The 19,936-nt window shown below is 39.9% G+C and overlaps 2 protein-coding genes across 5 annotated transcripts in view; both read left to right on the top strand.

The window, feature by feature from the left end:
- The first annotated feature begins 7,739 nt into the window (after window positions 1-7,739).
- Window positions 7,740-9,810, top strand: LOC120801121 (mid1-interacting protein 1-B-like). The gene is made up of 2 exons (XM_040147673.1): window positions 7,740-7,935; window positions 8,120-9,810. The coding sequence occupies exon 2, from the start codon at window positions 8,488-8,490 to the stop codon at window positions 8,983-8,985; it is 498 nt and encodes a 165-aa protein (XP_040003607.1). The 5' UTR covers window positions 7,740-7,935; window positions 8,120-8,487; the 3' UTR covers window positions 8,986-9,810.
- Window positions 9,811-12,579: 2,769 nt separating this feature from the next.
- The window catches only part of si:dkey-100n23.5 (cyclic AMP receptor-like protein A), a 49,213-nt gene continuing 41,856 nt past the window's right edge, over window positions 12,580-19,936 (top strand). For 3 of the 4 annotated variants that reach the window (XM_040149444.1, XM_040149445.1, XM_040149442.1), the window contains exons 1-5: window positions 12,580-12,744; window positions 17,240-17,292; window positions 18,343-18,397; window positions 19,654-19,710; window positions 19,810-19,870. In XM_040149444.1, the coding sequence (XP_040005378.1) occupies window positions 12,664-12,744; window positions 17,240-17,292; window positions 18,343-18,397; window positions 19,654-19,710; window positions 19,810-19,870 (307 nt within the window). In that variant the 5' untranslated portion in view covers window positions 12,580-12,663. The remainder of the gene's footprint in view (window positions 12,745-17,239; window positions 17,293-18,342; window positions 18,398-19,653; window positions 19,711-19,809; window positions 19,871-19,936) is intronic. The other variant, XM_040149443.1, reaches the window with a different exon arrangement.

Here is a 19,936-nt window from a genome sequence, read left to right as displayed (position 1 = left end):
GCATATAAACTATGGCTGGTCTGCCTTCCTCCATCTTGTGGCCCTGGTCTTAAAGAGGAACCCGGTCAAAATCTAGTTTTAAGACCTCAACTGTTTTAGTTTATGTCGAGCTCATCTGTTGTAAATGTGTGCTTTATCAAATTGCTTCCATTGTCTCTGTAGCCAGTAATTTACACACAGAAAACCTTGGGCAAGCTACTATTTATAACGTACTATAAAGTACCCTAAGTCTGCAACCGACAACCCTTTTCATTATCAGTACATCTGAGAATAATTTTCTTTAATAATGTATTGATTGTGTAGCAAAAAAGCTCCATCATTATTCCCCGAAGCCCAAGTTAATACAGCAAGTCCAGATTTCTTGCTTTGTCTGACCAAAAGTCAAAAACCCGAACATGATGAGTTTGCTATCATGGAAAACTGACAAACTTGTACATATTCACATTTGAAAAGCTGGAACAAGTGAATGTTCTGTGTCGTTTCTTTTAAAAAGGACTTGTTACCAATTACTTTACTGTCAATCAACAAATCCTTTAATCAACTAATCATTTTGGCTCTAGAGTAAGTGGGTTTCTGGGTGCCTGGGGGAAAATAATGAAACTGCCATGTATAGTAGGGGGTTGACCAATTTTTGAACCGAGGCCCTTTAGGAGGTTAATCCGACCATGACTATAACCATGTCTTTGTCAAACAAAAGCCCACAAAGGGAGCCTAACCTCAATTCCAATGTGTCTCATGCCATCATAAACCAAGCAGTTGATGTCTCTCGAACAGTAACACTGACCCTCTTCAAACCATCTCATGCGTGGTGGCTGATCACAAACAGGGCTTTAGTCAAAGTCTAAATGCCGTTTCAAAAGCCTGTTCTATAAAATTCTCATCCCTGTAAAATCTGACAAGTTGATATACTTGAAAAAAAAATCTAGTAAACCAGTTACCGAAGGAAAAAAAAAAAGAAGTAAACGTAAAGCTTATTTTCAAGGTACTGTGTGTTTATATATTTTTTGTTAAGTTTACTTATACTGTAACTGTATTGAAGCATTGATGCAGCAGGACCAGAGATATCGTCTTTTTTATTCCACACCTTCTCACCTTCTTGTCAAAACTAGGCGCCTGCATTGCCCACAATGTAACTCGCCCACTGCCAGTTCTGTTAGAGATATGGGTTTTATACGGGCTACAGAGGTCTGGTACTGCTGCATTCATGTCATATAGTTTAAACTGTGATTACAAGCAGCCGAGTGGGAAAAACCGACAGCATCTCCCGCTCGGTGAAAAAGAACTACAGACATGCCAACAACCTTTTGATTGAGAATGCACTCCCGCTGGCAGTTACGTCTAAGTAAAATCCAATATTACAACTAAACTAATACAATCAATTCAGCTAATTTTATAGCAGCACCAGTATCCGGTTTCACTTGGTATCGTGCGGCCATAAATACGTAACACAACAAAATTGTCTAATTTAGGCTGTTTGTCTGGTGCAACTACAAGGTTAGCACTAGCACTTGGAATAAAGAACAACCCAGCATCGCGTGAGTGCAACATAAACTCATTTCTTTCCGGCTCCACACCCCCATATTTTTTGTCATTTTCAATCTTGTAGTCTTCTGACCCAAGCAACGCCGACTCAAGTGACATCACTTGAGGAAGCCATCACGCGGCTTCCTCAGGGGCCACAAAAGGCTTTAAAAAGTTTCCACTTGCACAGTAGTTATGTTACTCCCCAAGACCCGTAAACAGGTTTTCATGCGTAGAATTCAAGTTCCCCTTTAAGTAGACCAAGTCAGTGTGACTTAACGGGCCTTTTTTACTGGCACTCTATATTTTGAGATATATCACGATTTTATGTCACAGCAGAAAAAGCACAGGTGTAAATAATAAAATGAATAATTCCATTTAGCTGCTTCAGTTTTATGGTCCTGGTATTTTTCATGCTGGCTCCCCGTCACACTGTCATTGGCTTAATGGGCTACTTGAGTATAACGGAGCCATCATTGATGTTATACGTAAAACCTGTGCTTTTCCTACTATGACATGTTAAAATGTCTCCTGTGAAAAACGCCTATTGAACAGATCTGTTTACTCAGTGGAATTTAGGAAAGTGATTGCCTTAGAAAAACTAAGTAAGCACAATCAATAAATCAGCACAAATAATGATCAGTAGGATTGTTATTAAAATGCCGTTTAGAGCAAGGTAACTATAAAGCAAGGGGTGTTTTTCAAACAAGTGAAATTATGAAATCAAAACAAACCTACTTTGACACTTTATAGAACAAAGATATAAAAGATTTCAGCGTTACTTATGGTAAACTTTTATCCCCAACTTGAAGCAGGATGTCAGTCAGGCTCCATGGCACGGACTGTTGTCACCAGTACAAATATTCATTCAGGCTCTCACCTGCTAACACTCCATCAAACTACACTGTGAATCATTTTAAGCTCTAAGCTCCCCTCCCGCCTTAAACACGTGAGTTAACTCAACGCAGGTTGAATAATTAGTTCAAAGCTGTTTCATGAGTTTTGAAAAATGAGGAGTCGGGTCCTCATTTGACATGAAAAACTTGCGGCTGCAGCTGCTTCTGCTGGAGCCACTTTGTCCTAGAGCTAGTACAAAGACAATAAGTCAGACTGTTTCCAGTAAGCTTGTTAAATTATAAGTGTGCAGAGGTAGGGACTGAATTCAATACTGACCTTCACTGTGGTTTACATTGTTTTCATTATTATAAAGAGAAGCAATCATGACTTACCCTCATTACATGTATTAAAGACAGACTGCAAATCTACATCATGTCTGTTTTCTTTAAACTACAAAAAGCAGTGTCTCTGGAGAGTTTTAACTGTCAAACAATGCATGCTGGGAAGTAACGATTCTTCAGAAACCTGCGTTGAGTGAACGCTCGTTCCTTTAAGTCAAAAGATTTCAAGTCATATGAACTCATGATTAGAAATTCTGAAGTGGTCTAAAGATAAAAACGTTGCAATGAATTATTATTGAATTAAGTCAGATCAACTTGAAGTTAATAAAACTTGTATTTAAGTATTTAAGTTAATGCGAAAAGATTAGTTGAATCCGCTAAATTCATGTATCAAGTTTTACAGTGTTGGGATTTGAGTACTTTAAACTGTAACAGACGGAACTTGAACACTGAAATTGACAGTACTGTATTTATTTATTCATTTATTTTGTTGGCTTTACAGTATGCAAATTTAAATATATTGAATACAAAAACAGCAGAATCGCCCAGTTCAATATGTAATTTTTCAACTGTAGAATGTAAACTCCTCTGAGGTCGCTAAATCCCCCAAACTCCACAAAAGAAATGCAGAGACGTGACCTCAAAGTCTTCGAACAATATCTCAAGTCATGTAAGATTAACCAATACGTTTTTTGGGGTTTGTTTGTGCTACGCTGAGAGCTGCTCATCATGAGAATGATTTGTTTTAGTGAAGATTGCCAGCTTCAAATCATAACATTAAGTGGCTCACGTGGCTCAGTATAGAAGGAATGTGTTTTAATTGGCAGTTTAATCAGGTTAAAAATCGTGTTTAGTCAGTGATTCACAAAAAACTTGCAGAGGGAGCACTTGAGCTTTCTCTCCTTCAAACACACAAACAGAAACTCTCTCTGAGTCCACAGTGATACCTCATTTATTTCCTTATAAAGTAATATAGCGGGCCCGTCCCACTCCACCCGCTTGTGTGTGATATGAGCTGTTTTCACCCTTGTCCTCACTGCTGCTGTTGTTCTAATTGCTGTTGCTGCTTTGCCTCCAGCTTCCCTGCTGAACTCAGACATCCCTGCCTCGCACTTTTCAGTAACATGCGGTTGTGATGACAAGTACTAGAGTTCCCACTCAAGCTGCCTGTTCCACCACCACCTCCTCCCTCCACTTCCTTCCCTCTCTCACTCTTTGAAGCCTTGTGGGATGATGATGACACTCGCCGTAATCGGTGGGTGCTCGGCTTCTGACATGACACGCAATCGAGAAACCCGCCTGAACTGATCCAGGTTTCATTGTTGCATTCGAGCACAGTGCGTCCTCTGACAAGTGGAGAGGCCTTTCACAGGAGAATAGGAGGAAGTCAGCGAGGTGTGGCCTTGACTGACAGCCCCGTTGAGAAAGCAAAGCTGGCTCCTGTTCCTATCTGATATCTGCTCAGCAACGGTGCACGTTTTCTCTGCTGACCTGTTTTTTTTTTTTCTAAATGGATCTGGAATCAGTTAATCTTCCGAGGGGGAATAAGATTAGTCCATTTGTGTTTGCGTAGCTTTGCTTCCAAGGCAGGTTTGGGATTGAGGGGATGTGGGTGGAGTGGGACAGGGACCAGGCTCCAGGCAGTAATGGAAAGTGAATTAGTACATTTCCTCAAGTACTGCACTTAAGTATATTTTTCAGGTACTTGTACTTTACTTGAGTATTTCCATTTTGTGCTACCTTATACTTCTAATCTACTACATTTCAGTGTAAAATAACATACTTCTTACTATATTTATTGGATAGCCATAGTTACTAGTGTTTTTGCAAGGTAAGGCTTTAAGTTTATCTGTATAGCACATTTCAACAACAAGGCAATTCAGAGTGCTTTACATAAAAGATAAAAGGCATGAGGGCAAATTGTAAAATCAACATAAGACGATACAAAAAGCCGATAAAAAAAGAAAAGCAAAAATAAGAAATACAACAGTAAAAGTTACAGTGCTTAGTAAGAAATGGGTAATTATTTGATTTGATACAGGGCAGTGGCAAACAGAAAAGTCTTCAGCCTTGATTCAAAAGAACTGAGAGTTGCAGCAGACCTGCAGTTCTATGGGAGTTTGTTCCAGATATGTGGAGCATAAATACTGAACGCTGCTTCTCCATGTTTAGTTTTGACTCTGGTGACAGAAAGCAGACCTGTCCCAGCCGACCTCAGGGGATTTGATGGTTCTTAACGTAGCAGCAGATCAGATATGTATTTTGGCCCTAAACCGTCCAGTGCTTCATAAACCGGCAGTAGTATTTTGAAGCCAATTCTTTGAGGTACAGGAAGCCAGTGTAAAGATCAGAGAACCGGAGTGATATGATTCACTTTCTTGGTCTGAGTGAGGACTCGAGCAGCAGCGTTCTTAATCAGCTGCAACTGTCTGATCAATTTTTCAAATGTCAAATGTTCCTAAAATTATAGTAGGCTGACTTTTTCATTTTCTTAATGTGGCTGTTACAATCCAGCTCTGAGTCCATGACTACACCAGGATATCCGGCTTGATTTTAGGGTTTCTAACATTGCTGAGTGAAGCTGAGCGCTAACTTTTAACCGTTCTCCCTTGTCTCGAAAAACAATAACTTCATTTTAATTGAAGAAAATTCTGGCTCTGCCAAGTGTTGATTTGTTCAACAGAGCTTGTTTGGGATTATAGTCCCCCTGGTGGCATGGTTATGTAAATTTGTTTATCATCTGCATAAATATGGTAACATATTTTGTTGTTTTTCATAATCTGAGCTAGTGGGAGCAGAGTAAGATTTAACACACAAAACCTAGAACATATAATATAAGATACGTTTTTAAAGGTTAAGATCCCCAGCAGTAGGCTTATATAAGGTAGTTGAAATCAGCTCCCCCTTGAGTAGCTGCAACATTAAAATGCTGCTTAAATGTTCATGCATCTGTAAAAATAATCCATTACTATCAATTAGAGGCTGCTTTACACTTTCACACCACTACATTTCAGAGTGGAAATGTTATTAAACTTATTGGTTAATTTTAGATGACCTGTGATATTGTTCGAAGACTTTGAGGTCATGTCTCTGTATTTCTTTTGTGGAATTTGGGAGATGTAATAACCTCAGAGGAGTTTACATACGTTTATGTTACAGCTAAAGGTACTAGTTACTTTCTAGAATGAGATGTTAAAAATCTAAACAAAACTAATACGATACATGTTTTTAGATTAAATTGTCAAAATTTGCTTCCCCACCACCACTTAAAACATTTAAATGCTGTTTACTTGTTAATGAATTAGTAGGAGTAATCCAGTAATAAAACATAAGTTATGGGTATTCCTCAGACCACTGGCTTCCGGGCAGGGAGTTGTATTAGAAAAAAGAAAAAGAGACGAGAGATATACCAAGGGGGAGATGGAAGTAGGATAGGACAGAGAGAGAGAGAGAGAGAGAGAGAGAGAGGAGGGGGGGCGTAAACTCACCCAGCAGGTTTTGCCATCCATGTTCACATTCTCCCCATTCTTGCTGAGCAACAGTTTTTTTTAACAGTGATTCATTTGCTGGTATCTGGAACAAACTGTGCCCATAGACATCTCTTCCTGGGCATGGAATATCACTCACGCCACCTTGTAACGCCAGCCTCCTCTCTCCTCCTTCCTTCTAATCATTCCAATGAGCCTATCCCTTAATGTAATGTGGACATATTTTAAACTGCATTCATATGAATTGGCCGAACGTGTCTTCATTCAACACCAGACACACGGCAGACTAGTTTTTGTTGACAGCCACACGGTGGAAAACATGTTTCTATAGTTTCGGCCTGACCAGAAGTGTTTACCAGGGCTCAGATTTCAAACCGAGCACTCCCACGACCACACGTACTGTATGGAGTACTAATGGAAGGCTATTTCCGATACAGAGGCTGTGTGGGAGTCCCCCCCCCCGTTTACCAGCAGCTATAGTTAGAACAGTGGAGGGAAATCAGCTATCCACCATCACTGCTGGAAACTGGCTGGTGCAACAGTTTGGTTTTAAGTGTCATCTGAAAAGCTTGTCAGTACCGAAACTGGCAGAGAGTAAAGATACCTCGAGGGGAAATAACCATAGGCAGGTAATATTTCTGTATGGACCACTTGCGTGTGTGTGGTGCTCAGTAAAGAGTGAGCGTGTACTCGTCTGACATTTTCATCTCCCATTTTATCAATATAATTGTCTAATACCTGGACAATTGCAACAAGGGTATATTTTTTGGAGATGCTCACTGAAGTGGCACCAGATACTTTACTGATTCAGAGCTAATTTAGGACATCTTGACTTACAGCTATGATGACTACGTTTTTACTCTCATAAAGGTGTGTTTAATAGCAGTGGATCTCATGGTGTATTATCATATAGCATCTCTAAAAATGAACTGAACACGGGACAAATGACAGAGGGAACAGCACAAAACACATTTTAGGGGTCACCAGGGCAGATAACATAGTAGTACCTTGACGGAATTATTGCACTTAAATGCAGTTTTGAGGTACATGTACTTCACGTCCATTTTGTGTTACTTCATACTTCTCCTCCATTCATCTTGTGACCATTTGGAGGTAGATCTAGTACTTTTACTTTTGGTGGGCTACTTTAAGTTCGTGTCACTTCTGCAGTTTTCCCTAGGAGGATTCTGAATGCAGGTAATGGAGTTTTTTTTTTTTTTTTTTACATAAGAGTATTACGCTACTTCTACCGAAGCAGAGGGTCTAAATGCTTCTCCCCTCGCTGGGGGTGACGCGCTGAATGCCAATCTGTGACTGAAGTAAATAGATCACTATTCAAACGCCTGCGAGCTCGACCACGTGTTGAGTCTGCTTTCTATTTGCGAGGGACACAAGAGTGGCCTCTCGCCATTGGTCCAACCGCGACCCGTCCCGCCTCGGAAACGCATGCGGGCGCTCCGATTGGCTTCGCCGTGGAGCTCGAGCAGTGGGCTGATGGCTTGTCTCGTGAATATTCATGGCCCCGGTCTGCGCTGTTGGGCCTCGCCCGGCGTGTCTCTCTCTGCCTGGCTCGCTCGGAACAGAATGTGGGATGCGGGGATGTGGCGAAGTCACGTCTTTCACCGGAAGACACGTCGCAGTACAGATTCACGGGAAGGCACGCTTGCGCGTCTGGTGAAATTTGAGGTGCCGCAGCGTTGACCAGTGAACTGACAGCTGCTGTGCGTAATCACGCGCGGTGAAGAATTGTGCGTATCCGTCTTAAAATTGATAGGCGAGCTGGAGACTTGCTTTTTTTTCTTTTCTTTTTCCTTTAGATCTGCGGGGATATCTGTGTTCTTTGGATTTGGGTATATCCCAACTGTCAATTCGAAGCCACTCCTCGACTTGCAAATGGGCCCAACCTCTCTGCTCTGCTGTGTGCTATTATAGGTCATCTGGGTCCGGTTACAGCTGCAGTGGGAGAACCTGACAAACAGGTCGTGGGACCGCCTATAAAGCACCAAACCACACGCATATAAAGGCGCACCCGTCTCCCCGCAAAATTGGAGAGAACGAGAAGGGCATAAACACTCCTCAAAGGGAAACACTCAAGGACCGTGCCCGGCTACCAGCGCGCCTCGCCTGATTTACGGGACAGCCAATCCCCGCAGCAGCATCGCAGACAAGCAGCCGCTTCTTTAAGCCGATCAGCCCTGAACTAAAGCAGGACACTCACAGAGGAGCATAAACGAGACAGAGAGCAGACACTCGGGTCTTCTTCTTTCACTTCTGTTCCCGGAGAAAGGAAATTCGCCGCGATGATGATGCAGCTGCCAGAAACCCCCAACAAGAAGAACTCCCTCTTCAACGCCATGAACCGCTTTATCGGCGCCGTGAACAACATGGACCAGACCATCATGGTGCCCAGCCTGCTGCGGGACGTCCCGCTGGACGAGGAGAGGGAGATGAGCTCCCTGAAATCGGACGAGGACGAGGGGGACATGTACAGCTACTACCAGCTGCTCAAGTCCATCCGCAGTGACATCGAGTGGGGGGTCCGCCGCGCCGCAGCCGACGAGAGGCGCAAGGAGAGCATGAAGATCACCCGCACCAACTCGATCGCCTCCACCTCCTCCTCCGCCTCGTCGTCGTCGTCATCGTCCGAGGAGGACGAAGAGGAGGACGAGGATTTGGAGAAGCAGTTCCAGTATCATCTGACCGGGCTGCAGGCGGTGCTGTCCAAGCTCACGCAGCAGGCCAACTCTCTCACCTCGCGCTACAAACAGGAGATCGGCATTGGAGGATGGGGCCAGTAGGGTCGGAGCCCGCAGAAAATGAAAGCCCGGATTTTTCTCTCCGGGAATGGCTAAACTGACTTGTCAATAGGCCTTCTAGCTGCTGCTCTGACTACTGGTGACATTTATGGACAAACATTTGAATGGTAGAGAAAAGAGGCAGCTTATTTCTGTCTATAGGCCTAAATGGTGTTGGTCTGCTCTGTGGTATTGACCGTAGATGTGTTGATCTCGAAGAAGGCATCTGTGTACTTAACACCAAACCTATACGTTTTGCACTCCAAAGTGTTGTACACATCCTGCGTTCGGTTCCTGCGATACACAGATGAAGCGTATTTAAACCTCTATTTAATGTTTAATTTATTACCTCACACTGTATGTTTCAGAAGCCAAGTGTTATTTCAAAGTTGACGTGGAGTACAGGACCTGTCATTTGAACTGCCCCCTCTCGGGGGGGGATGCCGACAAAAGATTTTGCTTCCTGCCTGTGAAGCGGATGATGTTAGTGTGTTCAGATGTATCTGTCTGCGTATGACCGGCACTCCTTCACGTCGAAAGTGTCTGTGTCTTTAAATTGTGCTTTGTACGGAAGGAGGCAGATGCTCGCTGCAGCTGCCTGTGATCTCCCAATGTCCTACATGGTCAATGAACTGGAATCAACTGATAATTCTCCTGCATAGAGAATAATGAAGGTTTCCACGAGATGCATTGTCGCTATTGTCATTTATGTGCTATTACTGAGGTATTACTGGAGATGTCCATCTGTCAAAATAAGCAGATGCTTTTGTATGCACCTTCTGCACCATTTTATATGTGTTTTTAAAATAAAACTTTTATATAAATGTACTCAATTTGTTGTGTATGTTTTTTTTTCCACGAATGCAGTTCCACCAAAAAATGAGAACAAACAGCATTAAAACTGAGTTAGGTCTATATAGTAGGACCAAAAAAATGTGTTTAAATCATAGGCTTCTGGTTGCCTATATTCACCAGCATGAAGGGTCACTAAAGGGAATAACTGACATTTAACAGATTTGTTACCTCTGACCAAAAAACATTCTTTAGTAATGTTAGACAAAGAGCAAGTGTTATACACCTTTACGTATCTTTAAGTTTCCCCATTTGAAGTTACATTGTTTCTTCAGGACCAGGGTATTTTAATGACCGAGTGAACAGTCATTTCATGTCACATCTATTGGTGAAACAATCTGAGATGTGGGCAGCAATTCCAAAAGGACCAGGCTATACAAAATAACCTGACAATATGCCAGACAAAACATAAAAGCCTCGGGACAGAAACACTGTTGTCTGCATCTCCTCTTGGGAGAGTCTCCTGGGATAGTCCGCATAACATTTAATGCAGTTAAATGTGTTAGAAGGGAGAGGCGGATTTAAAATTACCTGCAGATTGAGGAATGTTGCCTGTCAGTTAAAATTCAAGTGACAACACCTTGAAGCACTTGAACTCTTACATTAAAGAGTCTGGGAGAAAATGAAGGGCTGTCTACTAATATAACACGTGTAAGACCATTTTGAATGCCTCCAAAAACCGATGTGTAAAGTGAACATTTCCCGGACTATGGGGCAGTCGCGTTATTCCAGACTGTAACACTAAAAACCCGAATGTACTGTTTGATTTTAATCGGCTCCTCGCAGTAAATATATTAGCTGTAGTCTGGGGATACATATGATAATTACAAGTATGCGCTGGGATAAGTTAACTTTGCTTTTTATTTTTACATTGCTATATATTTTAAAGAGAGGGCCAAGGGAGACGTGTGTTGTTTTATGTAATATCTTGCCAAATGGGAAAAAGAAAAAACAGATTTCTTCGTTGCCTGAGTAACTGACAGTGACAGCCTCAAAGGCCACGGGGGCCAAAGGGTGCAGCTGGAGTTTCTGTATCACAATAGGTCAACAGAGCGCAACACACCCACTTGTCACTTTCATTCGCTGTTTCTCTCTCTCTCTCTCTCTCTCTCTCTCACACACGTATAAAATCAGAAATTATTAAAAAGGAAACACAAGAAGAAAACATGCAAAAATGTCTTATGACTTACATTATGTAAAATGTGCCTCTTTTCAGTGGAAAGCAGAGGAAATAGAAGCTCACTTTGTTACATTAATCTCGGTATATGCGCCACAGTGGACACTTAGCACTGTAGTAAATAGTTGATGTTTATTAGATGTTATATTAGATGTAGCCTGATGTCATACAGTTATACTATAGGCTGCAACTGCATTATCTATTAAATGTTGTAATACTTCTTCAATTAATTACCATATGTTGAAAATATAGGATCCATTCTGTGAACAATTTTGGAATTTTTCAGTTAATACTTAAAAGGATTGATAACTTTCAAAAATTAACTTAATCTATTTTAAAATTTTACCTTCTCAGACTGATGTGGTCTTACAAAGTCTGTCTGAAAACCAAGGAGAGAGAAAAAGTACTTCAAAGGGAGCAAAAACTCCTCAAATATCTTTAAAGCGACACACCTTGAAAATTCTTTCTTTTCTCTGATTCAGTGTGTTTACAGGCAATGCACACTATTGTCCACATTTGGGACAAAGGTAACATGCCCTTCTGCATTTGACTGTAAAATGAGGTTGCTGGTTTTTGAAAACATCCCTTGAGATAACCTCATCATTAACCTTGAGGTGAATGCCAGAGGCCATCGCTAAACTGCTTTGCTTTTACTATCCTATATGTTTTACTAACCCAAACACTGCTGCTGCCTTGAGCTGTCATGCGGAATTGTGTTAGTGTTTCCAATTATAAGATATTCATTCAGTTTTAAAAATTGGGATTTTTGCAGCTTTTGAGCAGTGCTTCAATAAAGTTGTTAACAAAACTACACCGTTACAAGTACAATTCCTGTATGCTAAAACTCAAAAGTAGGTATTATCAGAAATAAGTACTTAAAGTTTCAAAAGTAAATGTATTCATTGTGTGGCGGAATGAGTTATACTGTTATATTTCATATTAATTGATTTTTAATTGATTTTTATTGCTGATGCATTACTGAGTATGGAAACTATTGTAATGTTGCAGGTTGTGGAGAAAAAACTAAGTTCAGCTAACTTACATAGCCTACTGCTGGCCAGTTTAATCTGTAACAATCCATCATATTTTAAAAATTCATCAATGCATCATTTGTTGGTTTGTAAATTTTAAAGTAGTTTAAAGTCACTCTAAATAAATGTTGCGGAGTTAAAGCTAATATATTTCCCTCTGAATGTAGTGAAGTAGAAGTATACAGTAGCAGATCATGTACTCATGTAAAGTACAAGTACCACAGAAAAAAAAAAATCAGTACTTGAATGAATATATTTGCTTTCCACCACTGACAGATATGTTGAAATTTGCCAAAGTCCCCCTATAAATATGGGATAATGAGGGATTTGGGAATTTTTCACACACCGTAAAAGGTTCATTTGATTTTGTTAAAGTGAAGTACAGCAGACAGACACTGAGAGTAAAAAAAAAGGAAAAACAATTTTTAAAAAATGTATTGTTTTAATACACAACTGAAGTCTTTACCAATCTTTGGCTCTTCCACGACACTTCCATCTGATACGGTCAGTGATACCTTTTGTCCCTGTGTGCGCACGGTAGAAACAGGAAGTACTTGAAAAGCTACAGCAAAACAAAAACAAATTGAGGCGACATTCTCCCCAAATCACTGTGACTTAAAAATGCATAGTCAAATTACAGAATCAATGAGTAACGACTCACGCTGCGTATTTTTTAATACACTTTCAGAAGACTATCGATGCGTAAGTAGCTAACGTCACCGTGTACTCAGTTTTAGCTTTATGGCTAATTAGCTGGTTAGCTTCACATGGTTTCGCTATTAGCTCACTTCAGGTCTTTGCTGGCACTAGTAATTACCTACTCTGCCTGAGTGTGTATTGACTAATCGATTGATTAGGCAATGATTGGAGGCCTGACACCTGCATTGGGTCCTGGGGCTAAACTGTAACGGTACAACTGAACAGTCAGTCGTCTAACATGCTAGCTAGCTGCATCACTTGGTCTGCTGAGTATTATATAACGTTATAATTTTCACGACGCTACATTTAGCTCACCGTTAACGCAAACTTTAATATTGAGCAAGCAATGTTCCGTCTTTTGATCCACTCATTGTTGTAAAAGGGTGTTTGACATCCCAGTGATAGCCTTGACACTGTTTGAAACCCACTTTCAGATTTTTGAAACCTTTATCTGATTTGGGAAAACAAAATATGGCGATATCACTGCTTTTTCCCCATCTAAACCACAACAGACCAGGTCTTTATCAAAAACCACTATACCTAGACTTGTCAAATCTGGACTAGACTAAAAAGCAGATTGCAACGACTGTTGAAAACACAGTTTCAGATTGGTGAAACCTTTATCCGATTTCTGTCGGCACAAAATGACGATTTCACTGCTTTTTCCCCCCATCTAGACCACATCAGACCAGGTCTAGAGCAAATATCACTACAATAAGACTTTTAAAATCTGGAGTACATTAATTAAAGGTTGTTTAAAACACAGTTTTAGGGTTGGGATAGCCTTGTTCTATTTTTGAAAACACAAAAAAGTCGATTTCACTGCCCCCCCCAAACTAGACCACATGTGACCAGTTCTAGATAAACAAACAATGTATTTAGACTTGTCAAATCTGGACAAGATTACCACAAAGACCCCAGAGACAATTTTTATATTTGGCCCAATTCTATACAGTGTTTAAAAGTCTTTTATTTATTTGCCTGTACTTACACACGATGAATTATAAAACAAAATAAAAGTTTGTACAATAAAAAAGAATCAGTCCAGATACTGTGAACAAAAAGACATGAAGTCAACTAAAAGATTCTGACTATTTGAAAACCAATTGAGCCAAAACAATTGGTATTTAATTTGACATTAAAATGGGAATTTGACATTTGTCAATACTAAAACCAATTAAATGATTAACTGCAGAACTTTTTTTGCTGAAAACTGTTCATCCAATTAAATCTGCTTTTTAAGAGATTTTAGAAAGGTTTCATTCATTTACAATCATCACCAGTAGTCTGAATGCATTCTCTGGTAATATGATGTTAAACATTGTTCAAAGTGTGGAAACAGTTCAGACACTGTGAAGCACAATGCAGAACAAATCTGACTCTTAAACCTCTAAAATAGGAGGAACACATAAAATGAGACATATGTCTATGAATCTATTTCCCCAGTAGATGCTGGAAGGGTTTCCAACACACCTACCCCATGTACCTGCAATCACATGATCAGCACTCAACCAATAATATAATTGCTGATAATGGCTGCTGCTTATTTTGCCTTTATTTAAAGTGTGAGCGCAAGATAACTTTGTCCAAGATTAACAAATAAATCCTCAAACTGTGTTCAAAGAACCTAATTAGCTGGGCGAGAATTAACAGGATAATTTTAGCTTAATAACAGCATGTTATCCAGAATTAGTTAAACCCCATTTGATGAACAGTGCCCTGAGCATTCTTTCAAAGCGTCATGTCTTTTAGCTATTGTTTTTTATACGTAATGAAACAATGTTTTCATTCCTTTCATGTTAAACAGTGTTATTTCCGGTTTAAGCCCCGGACGTGGAAAGAATCTTTTTGAGTTGGTTACTGTAAATAAAGATAAGCACAGATTTAGAAACTCTTTATCTTAAAATGATAAGAGTGAACTGGTTTATCCATTTTAGATGATGTGAAGGAGAGACTATAAAAATACAGGAGAAGATGATAACACTAGCAACTGTACAATATATAACAGTGGTGGAAAGTAAAGCTAAAAAACCTGTAAGCGCTTGTACTGTAGCACTGGACACTTTTACTCTTCTAGTTGTTCATTTGGGAGGGATGCACATTTTTTGACAGCATGTAGCTGGGGTAGAATACTAAGTAAGTCACTTTGGACAAAAGCATCGGCCAAATTCGATGGTTTCCAATGTTTTATTTGATTGCATTGTACTGTAAGTGGTTTCTGTTACACCATCTAGAAAACTCAAATTTAGTGCGATCCAATGCAACACCACCAACCAGTGTTGACTGAAAACTACCATGTGGTTGAGTCAGCACCTCTTCGGCGAGGTGTCAAACAGAAAAACTGAACATAAGTATCACAATCATAATTATAAACTAGATTGCATTGAATTTACAGGTTGTTGAGTCCATACCTTGTGGATTTGTGTAAGAGATGATTGATAAACTTTTCAGTGCTTCCCTTATCTTCACAATAACCTAGTTAGGAAAAACCCTTTTTGGATCAGTTTCACCTTGTTGCTGAATCAAGGTTGACATATGCTGGGCAGATTAGAGACCAGAGACAGAATCCGTGCTGTCTGTGGTGCAGTGAACGTGTTAATGGGAGTAGGTGTATCTTTGCGTACCAGCAGCTTTTAGGCTCCAGGTTATCATCTGTTCTCTTGGCTCAAATATATAAGAGAAAGAATGCTGCGGCAAGGCTGTTTTGCCTGGAGCCAAAATCTCTCCTTTACTGACAAGCAATCACTCACAAATGAAAGTAATCGATCAGTGTTCTTCACACTGTCTTTCTAACCTAGATACAGATGGCCCACAATTACCAAGTAAGCTATCCCGGTTTGAGTTTTGCGTCACACGCTTGGTGAAAATTAAGGACAAAATATTTTTGGATAGACTACTAAGTGTCATCCATTCTCACATACTCTTTAGGAATTTGGGCAACTATCGATGCATATTAATGCTCTTTAAGTAAAAATGAAAAAGGCAGTTAATGCATCTAAATCTGGTGTGCTGCTGACATGCCCGCAACATTCTCTTTTCTTAGTAACTTGAGCAACACTTGGCACAGATTTAAGTTGTCATCCATGATTCAGGTTTATTAATCTGGACTGAACCTTCCACGATCAAAATGAACTAATGTTTATCGGCTATTTGAAAGTTAACTAGGTCTTCCTGAGTTACTTGGAATTTCACAAAATTATAGGCAAATTAATCATTGGTATATAATTATAAGCTGCAGCCCTTAATACTTTACCCCTTTGAAAATCGACAGTCAGATCTTTATTAATACTATATAACTGTCTTGACTACATGGTCACTGCGGATGAGAATAAAAGGGCAACTGTATATATTGCCCAAGATAACTATGATACAGATGTTTGTGTGACAGGTGACATGAGGAGAAAACCCGATTCCAAAAGTTACATAATAAACTTTTCAAAAGCCAAGATCACACATGCACTAATTATGAAAAACAAAGTGCAAAGAGCGTGATCCCTTTTTGACACCCTGCAGCTCCATGTTGGGAACAATCATTTAAATATGATTAAAACAGCAATAAACTGGGAAAAGGCCTCAGAGAAAAAAATGTCTGTAGAATATTCCTCTCAGTAAATCCAATCTTTTCTGTCTGAGCAATCCAGCCAGAAATCTTACGCTACTGCAAAAACAAATTAGTATATAAAATTAGAAATCCACTTCCACACATTTCATAACAATTGTCATGTTTCATCAGACTAATTGAAGGTAGTTCTCTGTTGTAACTGTTCCGAGGTTACAGGTTTGGCATTGTGTGTGACAGGCCACAGCGGTGATGTTGCACAGCTGATAGTGTCGACATGCCCTGCTCTATTTTGCATGAAAGACTTCTGCTGGCCAATTCCTTTTCTCTGAAACTCACTGGACTGACTCACAGATGTCTCATTCTTGCTGTTCGTTCATTCTCTTAATTTCTTCTCATTTCTCTCTCGAGTAGCTCTCAGATCAGTTTCAGGTTGGATGTGTCTTTGCACAAAATATGTTGAGTGTCAGGTTCTAGCCCTGTTAACACGTCTGCCTTTCTGTATTTCATTCCACCCAGCTGTCATTTAACAGCACTCTGTGTTTTATAGTGTGTTAAAATGGGTGAAATACAGGTGGAGGTCACATTCATAAACATCTTAGATGTCTTAGGTGTCACTAAATTGCAGATGTTTGTTTCTGCTGCTCGGGTTGCCTCAAGTGTATGCATGTTCTTTTTTATTATACTTCCTTGAACTGCACACATGCTTGCACACCTGTACACAAAAATACAAAAAACAGGTTTGAACAAATGGCAGTCTTGTCAGTAATTTCTGAGCTCTTGATTATAATGATGACATTACAGTATTTGTATCGCACCTCTCAACAAATCTCCACGGTTCTTTACTTAAAACAAAAATGTTACACTAAGCAATGCATAAGTGAACCTTGATATTTTTTTTTTTATTATTTATGAAAATGAGTTGTTTCTGATTTACAGGTGGTGATTTTAACAGTAAAACGAGCCACAGGAACGTTCTCCTTAGCGGGATGGTAAATATTTCCTTTCCTACACTTTGTCTTGAATCTTTGACATTTATTTCACATCATAGGAAATTTTGCATCTATTCCTAACTGTTAGATGATGATGATGTGTGTTATCATTAGTCATATGTAACATCTGCAAAGAGGTTACACAATTGTTATAGACGTGGGTGTGTACCGTGGTGGAATGGTTAATTATAATATTAACCTTTGCAAACTAATGTGACCCTTTACAGTAACCCTGTAATGACTACTACCTTTGTAAAGCTTATAATATTCAGCTGTGTGACTAAGACGTGTTGGTGATTCAAGTAATTTTAATTTTAAAGTCTGTGGTTTGCTGTGTTGTATTGCCCACACCTCGTGTGCCGGAAATTTTTGCACAATAAACTCAAAGTATTTTAAGTCTATACTGTTCATGAAAAGTGGTAGATATAACTGCAGCATTAGCACTTAAGATTTGCATTTAAAGTGTTGTTATCTAACGAAACTAAATGATTTATCTCGAAATTTCTCAAACCCTATAGACTATAGAATGACTTATCAGTTTAATGAACAATAATTTAAAAAAAAGACTCACAACAAGGGAAATTAGTATGTTGGGACCTTTCTTCTGGAAAATGTTTATTTATAATTGCAAAGAGGTCCTTGGAGGTTTTCCCATTTCTTTCAATCGTCATTTGTCATTTTGGAGGTGTCATCTAGTGGACATTTGATAAACTGCATCTTTACGCACAGGCTTCAATATTTTTCTATGCTGGTTACTTTTTGGCAGGGATTCAATTCTGCAAATGTTGCTAAGCAGGTCTTTGACAAATATACAGGTCTCATTAGTTTCAGTCTAAACAGGCATTGCTTTTATGATCAGTGATCTTGAGCTAAGGGATATTAGGAGTTAGTAGAGGAGTAAAGTTTACAAGAGAGCCTGCAGAGAGGAGTTGTGATGTTTTTATGTGCAGTAAGACAGTACGTAAGCAGTAAATGCTCTGTCCTGCTCAAATTGTTGCCCCTGCAAATAACAAGAAACACCCCATTGTTGTCTTTCTTCTCTCTCCTCAGTCTTTTCATGCTGTTTGTGATCTGGCTGCTCCGCAGATATCACTCTCTGGCTCAGGTAAATTTGTACACCACAATGTACAGTATGTTTTTACTCTTGTTTTCCATTTCTGCTTGCTTCATTGCCACTGGAATTATGTTCAATCAGCCACGGTAAATCTTGGCGTAATTGAACCCAATTAAAATGCACAGATTAATCAGTTGTGGAGTTAAATGACTCATGGTCGTTCTGTGATAATGACTGCAATCCTGTGCTTTTTCCCCTCTCCAAACGAAGGGATTTGCATTATTCTTTAGGTCTCAGACGTTCCTTTTCTTCCACATAAATATTTTTTTTGATCCTAAAGAATTTTATTTTCTTAAAATACATTAATTTTTGTTTATGTATTGGTTTGAGTGTGCAGGTTTGGACTCTGGAGCCAGTTTTTTTTTTTTTTTTTTTTTTGAAGCCGGTCCAGCAGGTCTGTCAGGTTTAGCAGAGCTACGTGTTATCCTCCTAATCGGAAGTAAATGACAGCTTAACGTGGGGCTCTGATGGATCCTATTACCTCTGGACCAGGTCACATACAGTTGCCTGTCCTCCTCCTGCTCTTCTTCCTCCTCCTCTTGCACCACATAAACCCTCTCCCTACCTTCATCTCGTCACAAAGGTCACCTGTCAGTCAATAGTCTTTAGTGCTCTCTGGCCCTCCTGTGCTCCTCTCCTCTGTCTCCACCTCCTTTTCCTTGTCCCCTTGCTCTTCCGCTGCGGCCTTGGCAGGGTCATTGCTGGACACAAATTGATAGAGGGCTGTGTGTGTGTGTGTGTGTGTGTGTGTGTGTGTGTGTGTGTGTGTGTGTGTGTGTGTGTGTGTGTGTGTGTGTGTGTGTGTGTGTGTGTGTGTGTGTGTTTGTGTGTTTGTGTGTGTTTGTGTGTGTTTGTGTTTCTATGTCTATCTCTTTATGTACCTACCGCAGCCACAGTTTGTGACCACCTCTATAGCAATAGTCAGGTTAAGACTGACAGCTGGTATGCATAGCAATTATCCTCTCAAAATTCTGTAGCACTGAGATTATTGATTTATTTCATTTAAAAAAAAAAAATCTATTGAGTTTAGCTTGTATAGAAGGAATTAAGGACACTCTCTCGTCTGTGATGTTTTCACAAAGTTGTCACCAGGGACGTTGTATGCCAAGCTGTCAGCCACATCAGTGATCATTTGATCTATAATTTGCCCTTCTCTCTAAGTGAATATAAATGCATTGGCATTCTTACAAGAGATATTTTGTTAAAAAATCCCTTTTCATTACTTTCTCCCATTTTTTTCTGCACAGAAGATGATTCTCAGCCTGACTGTGGCCGCCTTTTTCGACAGCGTAGCATATGTCATGGTGAGTTTCTCTTGTCTGTTTCACTAAATGCACACAAGGTGCCTTTTTTGGAGGGATGGTGACAATGTTTCCCTGTGCTGTTCTTCCTTCCTTTCCCAGGCCGAGTCCCATCCAGAGGGATCTCTCTGTGACTTCCAGGCCTGGTGGCTAACTTACTTTGGTAAGAAAAAAACTTGATTAATTACTCACTGGCACACTTTGCACAATAGAGATGAGTAAGTCAGCA

This window comes from Xiphias gladius, chromosome 16 (assembly GCF_016859285.1).
Source record: "Xiphias gladius isolate SHS-SW01 ecotype Sanya breed wild chromosome 16, ASM1685928v1, whole genome shotgun sequence".
In the NCBI taxonomy this organism is placed as follows: Eukaryota; Metazoa; Chordata; class Actinopteri; order Istiophoriformes; family Xiphiidae; genus Xiphias; species Xiphias gladius.
This window is presented reverse-complemented; position numbering and strand designations above follow the sequence as displayed.

Excerpts from the sequence above, each read along its gene's own strand:
- LOC120801121 (XM_040147673.1), top strand. The coding sequence starts at position 8,488 with ATGATGATGCAGCTGCCAGAAACCCCCAACAAGAAGAACTCCCTCTTC.